This window comes from Leucoraja erinacea, chromosome 20, assembly GCF_028641065.1.
Source record: "Leucoraja erinacea ecotype New England chromosome 20, Leri_hhj_1, whole genome shotgun sequence".
Lineage (NCBI taxonomy): Eukaryota > Metazoa > Chordata > Chondrichthyes > Rajiformes > Rajidae > Leucoraja > Leucoraja erinaceus.
Window position 1 is genome coordinate 11,631,121 of NC_073396.1, and position 14,242 is coordinate 11,645,362.

At 40.8% G+C, this 14,242-nt stretch overlaps 1 protein-coding gene across 1 annotated transcript in view; it reads left to right on the plus strand.

The window, feature by feature from the left end:
- LOC129706787 (3-phosphoinositide-dependent protein kinase 1-like) overlaps positions 1-14,242 on the plus strand; it is an 84,555-nt gene that overhangs the window by 44,840 nt on the left and 25,473 nt on the right. The window contains exon 2 of the mRNA XM_055651272.1: positions 12,498-12,782. Within this exon, the coding sequence (XP_055507247.1) occupies positions 12,498-12,782 (285 nt within the window). The remainder of the gene's footprint in view (positions 1-12,497; positions 12,783-14,242) is intronic.

The following is a 14,242-nucleotide window of genomic DNA, read 5'->3' on the forward strand; positions in this document are numbered from 1 at the left end:
TTCTTAGAAGGTCACTGTCCCCAGAACTGAGACTGCAGTTATGCACACTTGGTTGGCTTCAATGCATAGACCATGTCATTCATGTGTGCAACAGTAAACTCGCAAAGCAGGCATTCTGTCACACAAAGACCCTAGGAAACCATTCAAGGGTGTTGTCTACCTCGACCACCTTGAGAAAAGTGCAATATTCTCACAGATTCATGGAAATATTTTGCCCCCTTGCTCCATCCCATGCCTTATTTAATCAGGCATTCCAAGGAAGGATAGATTAAGCAGATTGGACCTATGTCCAATACAGGGTCTCGACCCGAAACGTCACCCAGAATGTCACCCGAAACATAATCTGCTCTGCAGAGATGCTGAATGTTCCACTGAGTCACTTCAGCATTTTGTGTCTATCTTCAGACTTATACGTTTTTGAGTTTCTAAGAATGAGAGACGATGAGAGTGGTCTTTTTTTATATTCCTACTACCTAATCCTATTCCTCTGAATTACAAGGGTAATTTATGTATTATCTGCACACCACTTTATCACGTCTCCTATGTTTAAGTCTAAATTATTAATTATGCTACCAAAAGCAAGGGACTGAGTATTGAACCCTACAGAACCCAACTGGTAACAGGCCTTCCAGTCACAATATAACACTAGACCATTTCAATTTGTGTCTTGCCTCTGATGCTCCAGGATCTAATTCGCTATTTTTCCCCTTGGCTTCCATGAGCTTTTATTTTGGTCTGCCATTATGGATCTTGTTAAATGCCTTATTAAATCTACATAGACTACATTAAACACATTATTCTCATCCCTTATAGTACAGTCAGACTTAATAGACAATAGGTGCAGGAGTAGGCCATTCGGCCCTTCAATATGATCATGGCTGATCATCCCCAATCAGTACCCCGTTCCTGCCTTCTCCCCATATCCCCTGACTCCGCTATTTTTAAGAGCCCTATCTAGCTCTCTCTAGAAAGCATCCAGAGAACCTGCCTCCACTGCCCTCTGAGGCAGAGAATTCCACAGACTCACCGCTCTCTGTGAGAAAAAGTGTTTCCTCGTCTCCGTTCTAAATGGCTTACTCCTTATTCTTAAACTGTAGCCCCTGGCTCTTAATATTCTCTTAAATCGCACTGAGTATTCTTTTTCTACCACCCACTGGAATGGTTTCCACTGGTTTGCCCGCCACTAAAGTTAAATTAACCGGGCTGTACTTGGTTTATCCCTTCTTCCCATTTAAAAAAAAACAGTGTAATATTAGCAGTCCTCTTTCTCTGGCACCACTTCTGTGACTGAAAAATGATAGTCAGAGCTCTGCAATTTCCTTCCTTGTGCTTTTTAAAACATTATGGTGTATATAAGTTTAGTTTAAGTTTAGAGATATGGTGCAGTAGCAGGCCCTTTGGTCCACCGAGTCCGCACTGACTAGTGATCCCCATACACCAGTTCCATCATACAAACCAAGGACAATTTACAGAAGGCAATCAACCTACAAACCCGCACGTCTGGAATGTGGGAGGAAACAGGAGCATCAAGAGAAAACCCATGCAGTCACGGAAAGAATGTACAAACTTCATACAGACAGCACTCGTAGTCAGGATCAAACCCAAGTCTCTGACGCTGCAAGGCAGCAACTCTACTGCTGCGCACTGTGCCACCCAGTACCAATTTATTTATTTACTTTCAAAGAAGCTAAACATTTTTTACTTAACCCATCGAACATTATTTATAGTTATAACATCACATTGTCCCCTTCTTTAGTGAGGAAACGACAAAACATGAATTAAGAAATAGAAATGAGTGAAGAAGGGTCCCAATGAGGGAAGAAGGGTCCCGTGACCTGAAACGTCACACATCCATGTTCTCCAGAAATCTTGCCTGACCCGCTGAGTTACTCAGGCACTTTGTGTCATATTCATTAAAGTCTTGCCTCCATTCTCTACCTCCACGTAAAAGTTATTCTTTTGGTCCCTAATCGGCCCTATTCTGTCAACAAACAGCGCAGGTTTCCCTTGTGCATCCGCCAATATTTAATCCATAACCATTGCACCAAATAGATTTTCCCCATCATCAATTGGCGGTTTTACCACTTTTTATTCCATCTTCTGCATCCCCGTCCCCTTTAATTTGTCTTTTGTGCTTGGAATGTTGTTTCTTGTCTGTTTAGAACCATTTTGGGATTGGTCATGTTTTCCAAGAACTGGATTGTAATGACCTAATCACAAATTGATATCGAATGTGGCTTTCTCTCAGGCCAACTGGTTCACTTTTTTTTGCTGCTGTAGGTTAGGGAAACATTCAAGGCTGCTGACATATGTTATCTCTATCATTTATTCTATTGCAGATTTTTACGATCCTTCAAATGTTTGAATAAGTGAATTGTAAAGATGAAGACTGCAACTGTGAGGAATTAGTCGTGTAATTGATCCAATATAGGAGTCATATAGCATGACGCTGCTAAAAGGATACAACTTGAGCATTGTTTTGATGCAAGACCTGGGAAAGACCCACATGTAATAGTGTCCAATCCTCAGTGAAGAGATACTGAATCATTAAATTGTCGGCTTCTTGAAATTCAGTAACTTGTAACCTTTTTTTGCTTTGGTGTGTTACATTAATAATTCTTCATGGGTTAACGAGTGCAAACAAATTTACTGATTAAAAAATGTTCTTAATCCTGGAGGAAATAAACTCGTGTTAACTGTGATTTAGCAGATAAGAAAGGGATATGAATTATTTATTTTCTGAATTCAGCTTCCAGCTGCTGTTGGTAGTACACGGATCACCTTTCTGTTTGTGGAAATGGACATTTCAGGTAGTATATTGCACAATGCAAAGTGTGTTTTTCCTGAACCCTGATCCAATTTATTTTCCTTCATGAAGTTTGGGAGAATGAGTGATTTTCACAATATTGGTGAATCTTTGCATTCAGAGGCTTTTTCATGACTCCAACCACCCTTAAAAAAAAAACATTACAATTCCTTCAGCCTTCCCTTGCTTACCATGGCTGAGGACCTTGTTGGTATTGTACAGGTGTGAGAATTTTTTACACTTGATCTTAAAGCTATTCTGAAATGATTTGGCAACCTTGTTTAGATTTTCTCATTTCAGGAATATCTGAACTGATCACAACCCATCCAAATCCTGACATTTTCCCACATCTTTTGATCCAGCAACAAAGAACATTCTATGAATTATAGTAATAAATCTGTTCCCAAAATTGCCTCTCCACAAGGTTTGTGGAAAGCATATTTCGATAATACCTAACAAACGGTTGGCAGCGATGAAATAAACATTTTCTTGCACAAGAAATAATTGGACTCCCAGCAGTTTATATTGATTCAGGAGTTAACAATGTGTAAAAAATAAACTGCCATCTGTTTCTGAAAGGTTTTTTTTTGTATGAAATCTATGCCTAAATATTCTGTGTCCGAAGGCAATATTGCAGAACTGTGGTACACAACATTTTGGAAGGCTGATTGCCAAATTGAAACAATTTTGAGAGCTACTTAGATGTGCGAGTCCAGTACTTCATGAGAGATCATTTTCACTGTACCGTGAAGTTGGAATTTTCATTAGAGTTCAACATTGGAGTACTGATGTCCTGCAGTTCTCCAGCAGTTACACTGAGAGACTTGCCTGTTGAGCTGTTAGATTGGAAAAGGGACGGCTGCAGGGGAGAGTGGTAAAATGCAGGTAGTTCACTTTTTGCCAAATTATTTGAAGTACTTTCAATGTGCTTAATTTATAAATGTCCTTAAACTTATGAGTTGTTTATAGTTACTGAATGAGTTTTACTGCTCGTGAATATCTGAGTCTTGTAACAGTTCCTCTACTAAAGCACTCAACAGCAATGAAAAAATCCTCTTCTCTTCGTCATACCATTTTGTCAGCTGATATTTGTACAGCTTTTAATGCAATTACGTATCCATTAATTGTCTTATATTTAACTTATCAATAAGACTTGCATTTCAATATTACCTTTGACTTGCTTAGAGAACCTTGCAATTACTGAATAGCAGCACTCTGAAAGTATGGCCAATAATAATGTGGGAATCATTTACTTCTGGGATCGCATTTGTAATTAAAAAATTGTAACTTCTTAAAGGGCAAATAGTGTATTGAAGCAATTTTGGGACATTATACCACATAATGTTTGCTGTCAGAGGAGGTAGCTTAAATCCTTGGTCTGTTTCTGCAGTAACTAATTTCAAGCAGATCCACAACAGGGATGCTAAAATTGACGTGACAACCCCCAAATTAAGGCAGAGCATCAACCAGATCCCGTCCTCCATTCCTGATCTCCTTGAAGAAATGAGGCTCAGGTGTTGTCTTGGTTGTGAATGTATTTGTTTGTTAGCTTCATGTGACTGTCATTGTTTTAAAGACATGTTTAAAGCAGTTTAGCACTGAATGCCTGTGGCTCTGGGATTATAACCTAGAGAGGAATTAATATTTTAACAAAAAGAGATAAAATTGGTGAAAGCAAATTTTCGTTGATAATGCGACTCACTACTTGGTTCCTTATCTATCGAGTACACTAATGGCAGTAATTTATTTTGGTGCGAAGTGTTTAATCACAATATAACATGTTCACACACAAGCCTTGATGGACTGTCACCATCTTTGAGAAAATACGCTTTAAGCTCTCAAATTACTTCCATGGAGTGTTGGAGTCTAGAGCATGAAAACAGGCCATTGTGCCCATCAAGTTCATGTTGACCATTATCCACATGCATCCTATATTTACCTGATCAATCTTTTTTCACACATCATGCCCTTTTTCTCCAGAAATCACTCTTGTGAACTGACTGCAATACCACCAATGCAGATATGAATTCCCAAATTTAAAGTGTCCTATCAATCTAATCCCAGTAAAAACATAATACAAGTTAAGCACTTTTTAGAATTGCAGCGCTGTTATATTGGGAAAGATGCTCCAATTTCCCACAAACAGTCATAAGGTCGTAAGGATTAGGCCATTTGACCCATCAAGTCTACTCCGCCCATCAATCATGGCTGATCTGTCTCTCCTTCCTAACCCCATTCTCCTGCCTTCTCCACATAACCTCTGACACCTGTATTAATCAAGAATCCATCTATCGTAAAAATATCCACTGACTTGGCCTCCACAGCCTTTTGTGGCAAAGAATTCCACAGATTCTCCACCCTCTGACTAAAGAAATGTCTCTTCATCTCCTTCCTAAAAGAACGTCCTTTAATTCTGAGGCTATGACCTCTAGTCTTGAAGACTCTCCCACCAGTGGAAATATTTAAGGTAGACACAAAATTGTGGAGTAACTCAGCGGTGCAAACGGCAGCTCTGGAGAGAAGGAATGGGAGACGTTTCAGGTCGATGCCCTTCAGTCTGAAGCATGAACTTCTTCGGGTCAAGACCCTTCTTCAGGCGACCAGAAACGTCCCCTATTCCTTCTCTCCAGAGATGCTGCCTGTCTCGCTGAGCTACTCCAACATTTTGTGTCTAGCTTCGATTTAAACCAGCTTCTGCAGTTCTTTTGGAATGGAAACATTTAGTTTGTTTTTAGTCGTGTAATTATTTCAGATTTTAATGTGATTATACTATTGTTAGTAATGTGATTATTTCAAGATATTCTATAACTGCAGTTGCTGGTTTAAACCGAAGATAGACACAAAATGCAGACACAAAATTCTTCAGTCTGAAGAAGGGTCTCGACCAAAAACGCCACCCATTCCTTCTTTGCAGAGATGCTGCCTGTCCCACGCAAAATAAATACATCTCTGTCAGTGCGGCACTCCTTCAGCAATTAATTGGTGTTAGTTATGTCTTGTGTTCAGATGTTTGGAACCATCAGTGTTGTCAAATGAGCCATGGCTGATAACATATCATTTCTAGGAGCTTGATATTCAGTAATATTGAACAGCTTAAATTAATTCTAAAATTTTGAATGCAGTAGTCACATTCAAATGTCATGGCTTTGTAGTAGCAAGTTATGTTTTTATAAAAGTCTGATTTTATAATGCATGGGAAGAGTTAAATGCCACTAACATATTATCAAGAAATAACGAAAATAGCAATGGGTGGGGATTGTACCGAGTCATTCAACAAGATCTTATTTCTGTCAGGATTGAGTTATCACTTTGTAGAAAGAATGAAAATGAGACTAACATCCAGAGAGAGAGAGAGAGGAGGTTTCACTTCACACCCAACCAAAAGTGGGTTGCAAGTTTCAGATTGTTTGAAATAATTCTGTAGCCCATTTCACTCATTTAACTTCCATCACTTAAAAAATAACGAGCCCCAGAGTAAAGTGTAAGAATCCCGTAAGCAAAAGAGAAACAACTTGCACACTTGCATGGTGACTTTCGTGACTTTGGGTCAGCTCGACCTGCTTCACAGCCAATTGGGTACTTGTTCTCGAGGCGCAGTGACTCCTGTGATGACTGCCAGTTTGCAGCCAGCAAGCTCTCACTAATATAAATGTCATAAATGACCATCTCTCTGCAAAAAAATTTGTTGTATGGGAGGCACATAGCAATGCCGGAGAGACGCGATATCGACCATAAATGGACACAAATTGTGTTGTATGAGCCAGAGATGCACGAAGCTTCAAAGTCGGGGGAAAAAATCTTAATTTTCAAATGCCCATGTGCACCAAAAAGCACAGAAGTTAAAGTTGTGAAAGAGCTTGCCTCCAGATATGCAACCCCGGCACAGGTGACATTTTGGTGTTCCAAAGCTACACACCTTTCGCTAAGATTTAAGGATAAAGAATAGTACCATTGGAAGTGACCCATCACATCCAAGTTGGTGAGCTTGGCCAGTCAAACCTATAGCATAAAAGCTTCAGCTTGGGCCTTTCAGGTATTTTATCAGGAGGCTGGTGAGAAACCCACCTGCTGTTTAGACCAAAGAATAATGAAACCTGGGTTTATGTAAAAAAGGGTCAGAGCAAAAGATCGAGCGATCAGGATCGGGGAGGATGGAGTTTTGGTGAATAACTACTTAGAACATTTGGTGTTTGTGGAATATTATTGGCTTTCAGTAGCCGTGTTTACCCATGAAACTGCTGTGATAGTGTTCATCCATTAAATGTAAAGTTATTCCATAGATAGTAGGCAGGATTCCCAAGTTGCTCTGTGTACTTTTCCAGGCAATTATTGGGATGTAGTTAGGAATATAAAGGGAAAGAAATTGTCCTTGGACAATTCCATAGGACCATGTTCAATTTTTATCTCACTTTGGAATGATTAGAATATTTAATTTTGCACGTGAGTGATAATTATTCCAGGTTGTGATTAATTAGATTTCTCCCCTCCCCCCCCCCCCCCCCCCCCCCCAAGGATTTAGATGGTTGATATTGATCTATCTAGTTCAAAGGTATATTCAAAGGAACTATTTTCTCTTATAGATGTAGTCAACCCAAGTTTCACCAGTCAAAATATGATGCCTGCACGATGCACCCAAAGCATGGCGACTCTTTTTGTGTGCTGGTCCCAAAAGAAGATCTACTATTATCCAATACAAACTTTAGACTAAACTTTACTTTTGACTTTAGAGATACAGCGTGGAAGCAGGCCCTTCGGCAGACCGAGTCTGCGCCAACCAGTAATCGCCCCATACACTAACATTATCCTGCACGCTAGGTACAATTTTAAAATCCTACCAAAACCAATTAACCTAGAAATCTGTATGTCCTATTGGAGTGTGGGAGAAATCTGCAGCACCCAGAGAAAACCACACGGTCACATGGAGAACTACAAACTCCGTACAGACAGCACCCGTGGCCAGGATCGAACCCGGGTCTCTGGTGTCCTAAGGCAGCAACTTTACCGCAAGTGCCACTGTGCCGCCCTTTTAAATCGCTTCACTCTTTTAAACCTCTTTTCCACTTGAAAATCTATCAGTATTTCTAACTGTACTACAATTCTGAAAACCCAATTGTTTGCCTTCTGGTATTTTTTATCTTTGCTTAACCAGTTGTACTTGTTTCTGACTTGATTGTGGTCATGTCTAGTATTGTCTGCTTTGATTGGATAGCACGCAAACAAAAAACATTTCACTGTATCTGCACATTTAACAATAATAAATACACACCAATACTTATAATTTACAAAAGTGAAATCAGGGAGTATTTTAAACAAGTTATAAATGTAATTTAAACCAGCTTCTGCAGTTCCTTCTTACACATAAATGCAGTAAAAATGACTTTGCACTGTCTGCAATCTGACAGAAGTAGTTTATGTGGATGAATTTATTTCTGTTTCCTTTGTCCTGAGAATATTTTTTAGTGTTCCATGAGGCTTATTTTTCCAAATTAAAGTATTTATTGTGAGACGTGTTGGTTCACATTCTTGTGAGAAAAGAGGCAATCATTGTAGTATTTGGTATTGAATTCACTCAACATGTTTCACTGGCTTCAGTGTGTTCCTAGGGAACAAACCTTCAAAGTTTCTGTGGCTTATGTAGAATGCTAAGACTAAAATTGTTGTTTGAAACATAGTGGAAAGTACCAGATACTACTTTTGTCCACTTTTGTTTGTACAAAACAGCAACTGGGCTGATTCAGGAAATGATTTGAAAGAGTGCATGGTATGAAATGCAGGCCATCTTCAATTCTCTTCCCTGTCTGGTTATTTGAGGTACTGGAGAACAGTAAATATATGAATTGTCTTTTGTGTAGGAAGGAACTGCAGATGCTGGTTTACACTAAAGATAGACACAACTGCTGGAGTCACTCAGCGAGACAGGCAGCATCTCTGGAGAGAAAGAAAATGTGATGTTTCAGGTCTTCTTCAGACAGAGTCAGGGGAGAGGGACCAGATTTTATCATTGCTTCAGTGCAGATTCAGACTGGTTAAAATGTAACCAGAAACAGACTGCTGAAGGAGCTCAACCGAGGATGTGTGGCATCTGTGGAGGGAAAGGAATTTTTGATGTTTTGGGTTGAAATCCTGCATCGGGATCAGTGTCCTAAGTAAAGCAAAGTCCCAACCTGAACCATCAACATTCCCCCCCCCCCTCACAGATGCTGCTCCACCCTTTGAATGTCTCCAGCTGTTCGTTGTTTTGCTCCAGGTTGCAGCATCTGCAGTCCCTCTTGTGTCTCCTTGTTAAAATGTATAAATAATACAGGAGCTCCTCCTAATGGCTGAGCAGTGCAATGAAGTCACTGTTCTGCAGATAATTAAAGCTACAACCATTAGCCCCAGGCGGTTTATTTGGCTGTTGGTTTCCTGTCCACAAGGTGTTTGTAGCATGTGTGGTTACCAGGATAAAAACAAAGCAATCTCCCTGATGGTGTTTTTGACTGTTGTTCTCTTGTCCAGGGTGATTGTAACATATGCGGTTATCTGAATAAAATGAAGACCATCTCTACAGGTTAGGGAGCCATGCCAAATCTGCAGCACGCCCCATTTAATGTCCTGGGTTCAATTCAGTCTGCCAACAGCAGTGTTATTGACAAAGGAGAATGAAAAAAAATCAATTATGCATGCATCTTCTTTATGCTTCCAACATGATTCACTTTCAAGTTGTGTTTTCGGATGGAGGTGGTGAGTGGGTGGATTACTGTAATCTGCATATAAGGTTTAGCACCTTTTTCCTCATGCAGTACACTAACTTCCTGCTCACAATTGCTTTTCGTTTCAATTCTACAATTGACTGATCGGAGTTCATATTATAAGACGGATGGATAGGGTAGATGGTCAGAATCTCAAGCGCCTCTTCTTCCTTAGAAGTTTAGAGATTTGGCATGTCACCGAATACTGTAACAAACTTGTAAGAATGTACAGTATAACCACACCAGGCTATGACGCATCCTAACTGGTTGTATCGTGGCTTGGCATGGCAATTCCAACACACGGGAATTGGAGGCTGCAGCGAGACATGGAGACGGCCCAGTCCATCACCCACATTGAAAAGCATCTATATGAGGTACTACAGCATCTACATGAGCTGTTACCTCAAAAAGGTGGCATCTATCGGTAAAGATCCCCACCATCCAGTCTATGTGTTTCTTACTGTTACCATCAGGTGGTAGGTGCAAGAAACCAGAAGTCCCGCACCACAAGATTCAAGAACAGCTCAATGGTTCAATGATGCTTTTATTGTCACATGTGCAATGTGCAAATCAAAGTGAAATTATTTTCTTACAAACAGCCCAGTATTGCCACGCCTAAACGCACCACAGATTAGCAAATTGTACAGAAATAGTCTACTGATCCTGCATGCAAGAGGTGCATATTTTGGCGTTATTTTCAAACTCCAGTCCCTGCTCTTGGTATTATTAACGGTGCCCATTCTAGGCAAGCCCCAGGCTGCTACGGGCCTCCAGCCGTCGCCTTCCCTTGGATGGGCAGGTCGACCTGTGAACTGACGTCCCACAGCCAACCTTGAGGGCGTGGCAGGCCAGATCCCAGTTCCCTCTCCTCCTACCGGCCTTGCTCCTCGCCTGTTTCATCCGTCGTTGTCACTGGCTCCATCCTCCCGGTCTCTGGTCTTCGGGGGGACGAGCACGGGTCAGCTCAGTGGGCTCGCCCTTCCAGGCCGCGGTTCTCCGAGCACGGGTTAGCTTGGCGGCTTTCCCCTCTAGGCTGCGATGCATAAGGCCACGGGGGCTACCCCCTGTAGGCCATGGTGCTCTGGGAGCTTCTGCCCTACTTTCCTGCAAACATCAGGTTCGTGAAGTGACCTTGCACAACTGTATTCCTACCATTGCAGCTGAACGCTATGACCACCTCTTGCACTGCATGGACTTTTTATTCCTTTTATTTTTGGCGCTTTTTTATTTTCACTGTCTTGCAGAATGTTTGTGTAATTAATGTTTTGTGTGTTGTCTGAGTATTTGCATCTATGATGCTGCTTCCAGCAAGATTTTTGGCATAACTGTACCTCACCGTACTTGCATATATTGACAATAAACATAACTTGACTTGAAGATAGACACTAAATGGTGAAATATCTCAGTGGGCCAGGCAGCATCCCTGGAGAAAAGGAATGGGTGGCGGTTCTTGGCTGACTTGACCTGAATGTTTTTTTTCCCCATGTTAGGGCCATAAAAAGCAAGAGGGCATATGTTTGCTTTGAAGGAAACCTGATGGGAATATCTTTTGGTAGAGACAAATGCTGGAGTAACTCAGCAGGAATGGGTGACGTTTCGGGTGGAGACCCTTCTTCAGATTGATATCAGGGTAGGGGGAGGGACAAAGATAGAATGTACGCAGGGACAGTAAGACTAGTGGGAGAATTGGGAAGGGGATGGGGAGAGAAAGCAAGGGCTATCTGAAGTTAGAGAAGTCAATGTTCATCCCGCTGGGGTGTAAACTACCCAAGCAAAATATTAGGTGCTGTTCCTCCAATTTCCGCTGGGCCTCACTGACAATGGAGGAGGCCCAGGACAGAAAGGTCAGATTGGGAATGGGAGGGGGAGTTGAAATGCTGGGCCTCCGGTAGATCAGGTAGATTATGATGGGCTGAGCGGAGGTGTTCAGCGATCGCCGAGCCTGCGATTGGTCTCGCCGATGTAGAGAAGTTGATTCGGAAGTTGAAACAATCGCTGTTTCTTTTCACAGCTTGGTTGATATCTGGAACATGTTTCCAGTGAAGGTGGTCATATCAGATAGATTATTATGTTTGAGAGGCATTTAGTCAGGCACTTGAATAGGCAATGCCTAGAAGGCTAAGGATTTACAGTGAGCAAATGGGATTAATAAAGATGGGCAAAAAGGTCGGTGTTGACATGGTCTACATTTCTGTGTCTGTGAGTCTGTCATTCTGACTGATTTTGATTCTTTCCCAAATTATGGTGGGAATCTTGATGTTAAGCTTGTTCAGGAATTGATCTAATTATCTGTCATTGAATCTCAAGAGAAGTGGCGAAATGGACAATAGAACTATATAGAGTCCAACTCCATTCTCCGCCAACCTCTGCAGGAGAAAGGGAACAGTAACTTTCAGAAACAATGTTCCTTTCTCCTGCAGAGAAAGGAACATTGTTTCTGAAAGTTACTGTTCCCTTTCCCATCGTGTAGAGAGTGAATTTCCCTTGCTCCTGTGTGTTTGACAACCCTTCCCTCCCTTGGGTGCATGAGTAATGTTTGCAGTTAAGGGGGGTCATGTTCCCATGGAATTATAGAAAACCTACGGCACTGAAGGAAGCCATCCAAGATTCTCAGATGACGGAGAAAGAGTTGTTTGACCTATTTCCTTGGTCCACGGTTCTGCAGGTCACAGTAATTCAGTTGCACTGTTTAAATATGATGCATTCTACCTTATGTTAGGGGTGAGAAATCCAGTTCTGAGCAATTTTCTAATGACTTTCCTGTATTATAAAATAACCTGTGTCATAGGACATCTTGTATCTGGTTATATAATGGTTGTTTCTCATTCTATTTGGATTGTGTAAAAATGCACATGATGTATGCAGCTGCCTTGATTCATGTCCCATGTCGTGAATGTTTTTGGTGATTTTTGTATGATTTTTAATGACCCTTTTTTTCCCCTTTTTGCATTGTTTTGCAGTATGATGTTCCCATTCAGTCGAGTGTAGTCCTTTGCTCTTGCCCATCTCCATCCATGGTAAGGAATCAACCAGACTCCAGCGTGCGACCATCAGTCTCTGGTGCCACCATGGACAGCAGTGCAGGTGATACTGGCCCAGTGGTGGGCTCTTTACCAGGGCAACGGCAGCAAGCTGTGGTACAGACCCAGAGGCAGCCGGCATCTGGCCACACTCAGCAACCACGGAAAAAGCGGCCGGAAGATTTCAAGTTTGGCAAAATTCTTGGCGAGGGAGCATTCTCAACAGTATGTATCTTAAACTTTTATTTGTAGATTGCCATGTCTTTAAAAAGGGCGAACATTGCACTCTTGTTTATATGAAAGCTTGCCTGCGTTCATTCTCATTCTTGTCGAAGCTAATCGTATTTCCATTGACACAAGTTAAAGGGTTATCTATGTCCAGTTATTTCTGCATTGGTGAATGGAAAAACAAATTAAAAGTTACTCCTACCTTGAATAAGTGGCAGAAACATTGTAAAAGAGTGCCTTGTCCATGGTTTAGACTGAATCATTTTAAGATTCACAACACTAACATCTGAGTCAGGAGATCATGAATTCAAATGTTGCTTCAGGTATTGACACTGATTGTATTCTAGCACCTCAGCTCAGCGCTGAGAAATGGCACAGTATTCATCATTGCAATAAAGAGACTTTTTCTGCCTCGAGTCAGTTCAGCTATTTGTAGCACAATACACTTAAACTCATTCCCTTGCTTTCTGCAAAACCCTAGAAATTTCTTGTCTTCAAATATTGACCTAATTCCTTTTTGAAAACTGCAATTGAATCTGCTTTGGATGCATTTTCAGCCCAGGCCGTAACCACATTCTGTGTTTAAAACAAAAATTCCCCTGGATTTTTTTTTTTTATATTCAGTTTAAATTCAGTGTCCCATGGATTGGCTAAAAATAAATTGTTTTTCTCTATCTGCCCAAACCAATCTATCACAATTCTGCACGCTTTTTCATTTGTCTCAATCTAGTATCCTGCAAGACAAACAGCCCTGATATCTCCATTTTGGCCTTGTAACTTCCTCATTCCTGTTAGTTTCTCTAAGTGCTTAATTTTCTAAAGCCTGTCTTAGATCTTTATATTCTTGATAAAATGCAGAAGCCAGAATTTAACACACTATTCAAGCACCTAAATCAAGATTTTATATACCTTCAACAAACCCTTCTTGTACTCTGAGTCTAGTTATGAAATCTAAGATACCATGTTTCATTTTCTGCTTTATGAACTTGCTGGCACGTTCAATGATTTTATGCACACAAAAATATATGTACAATAACCATAATTAACCATCTATAATCTCATCAAAAATATATATATATCTGACAAAAAATGTTTTGTCTTTAACAAACCCATACTGGCTGTACTTCAGCATTTCTGATTTCTCCACGTAACCAATAATTGTTATGCTGATTGTCATGTCTAAGAGCATTCTTATCTCTGTTGTTTAACTGATCTGTTTTCCTTGCATCATCTTTTCAATGAGTGTCTAAAGTACAATATCCTCAAGTCGTGTGGCACCATTCTTGTATCCAAGGGAATTGGAACATTATAGTCACCTTTTCTGCAATTCCCACCTTACTTCACACATCAGCTTGGGCTGCATGCTATCTGAACCAGGTGACTTGGATACTTTAAGCTCCTGTCAGCCTTTCTTGTACCTCTTCCCTATTCATTTCCATCTCCTGCGTTATCTTTGA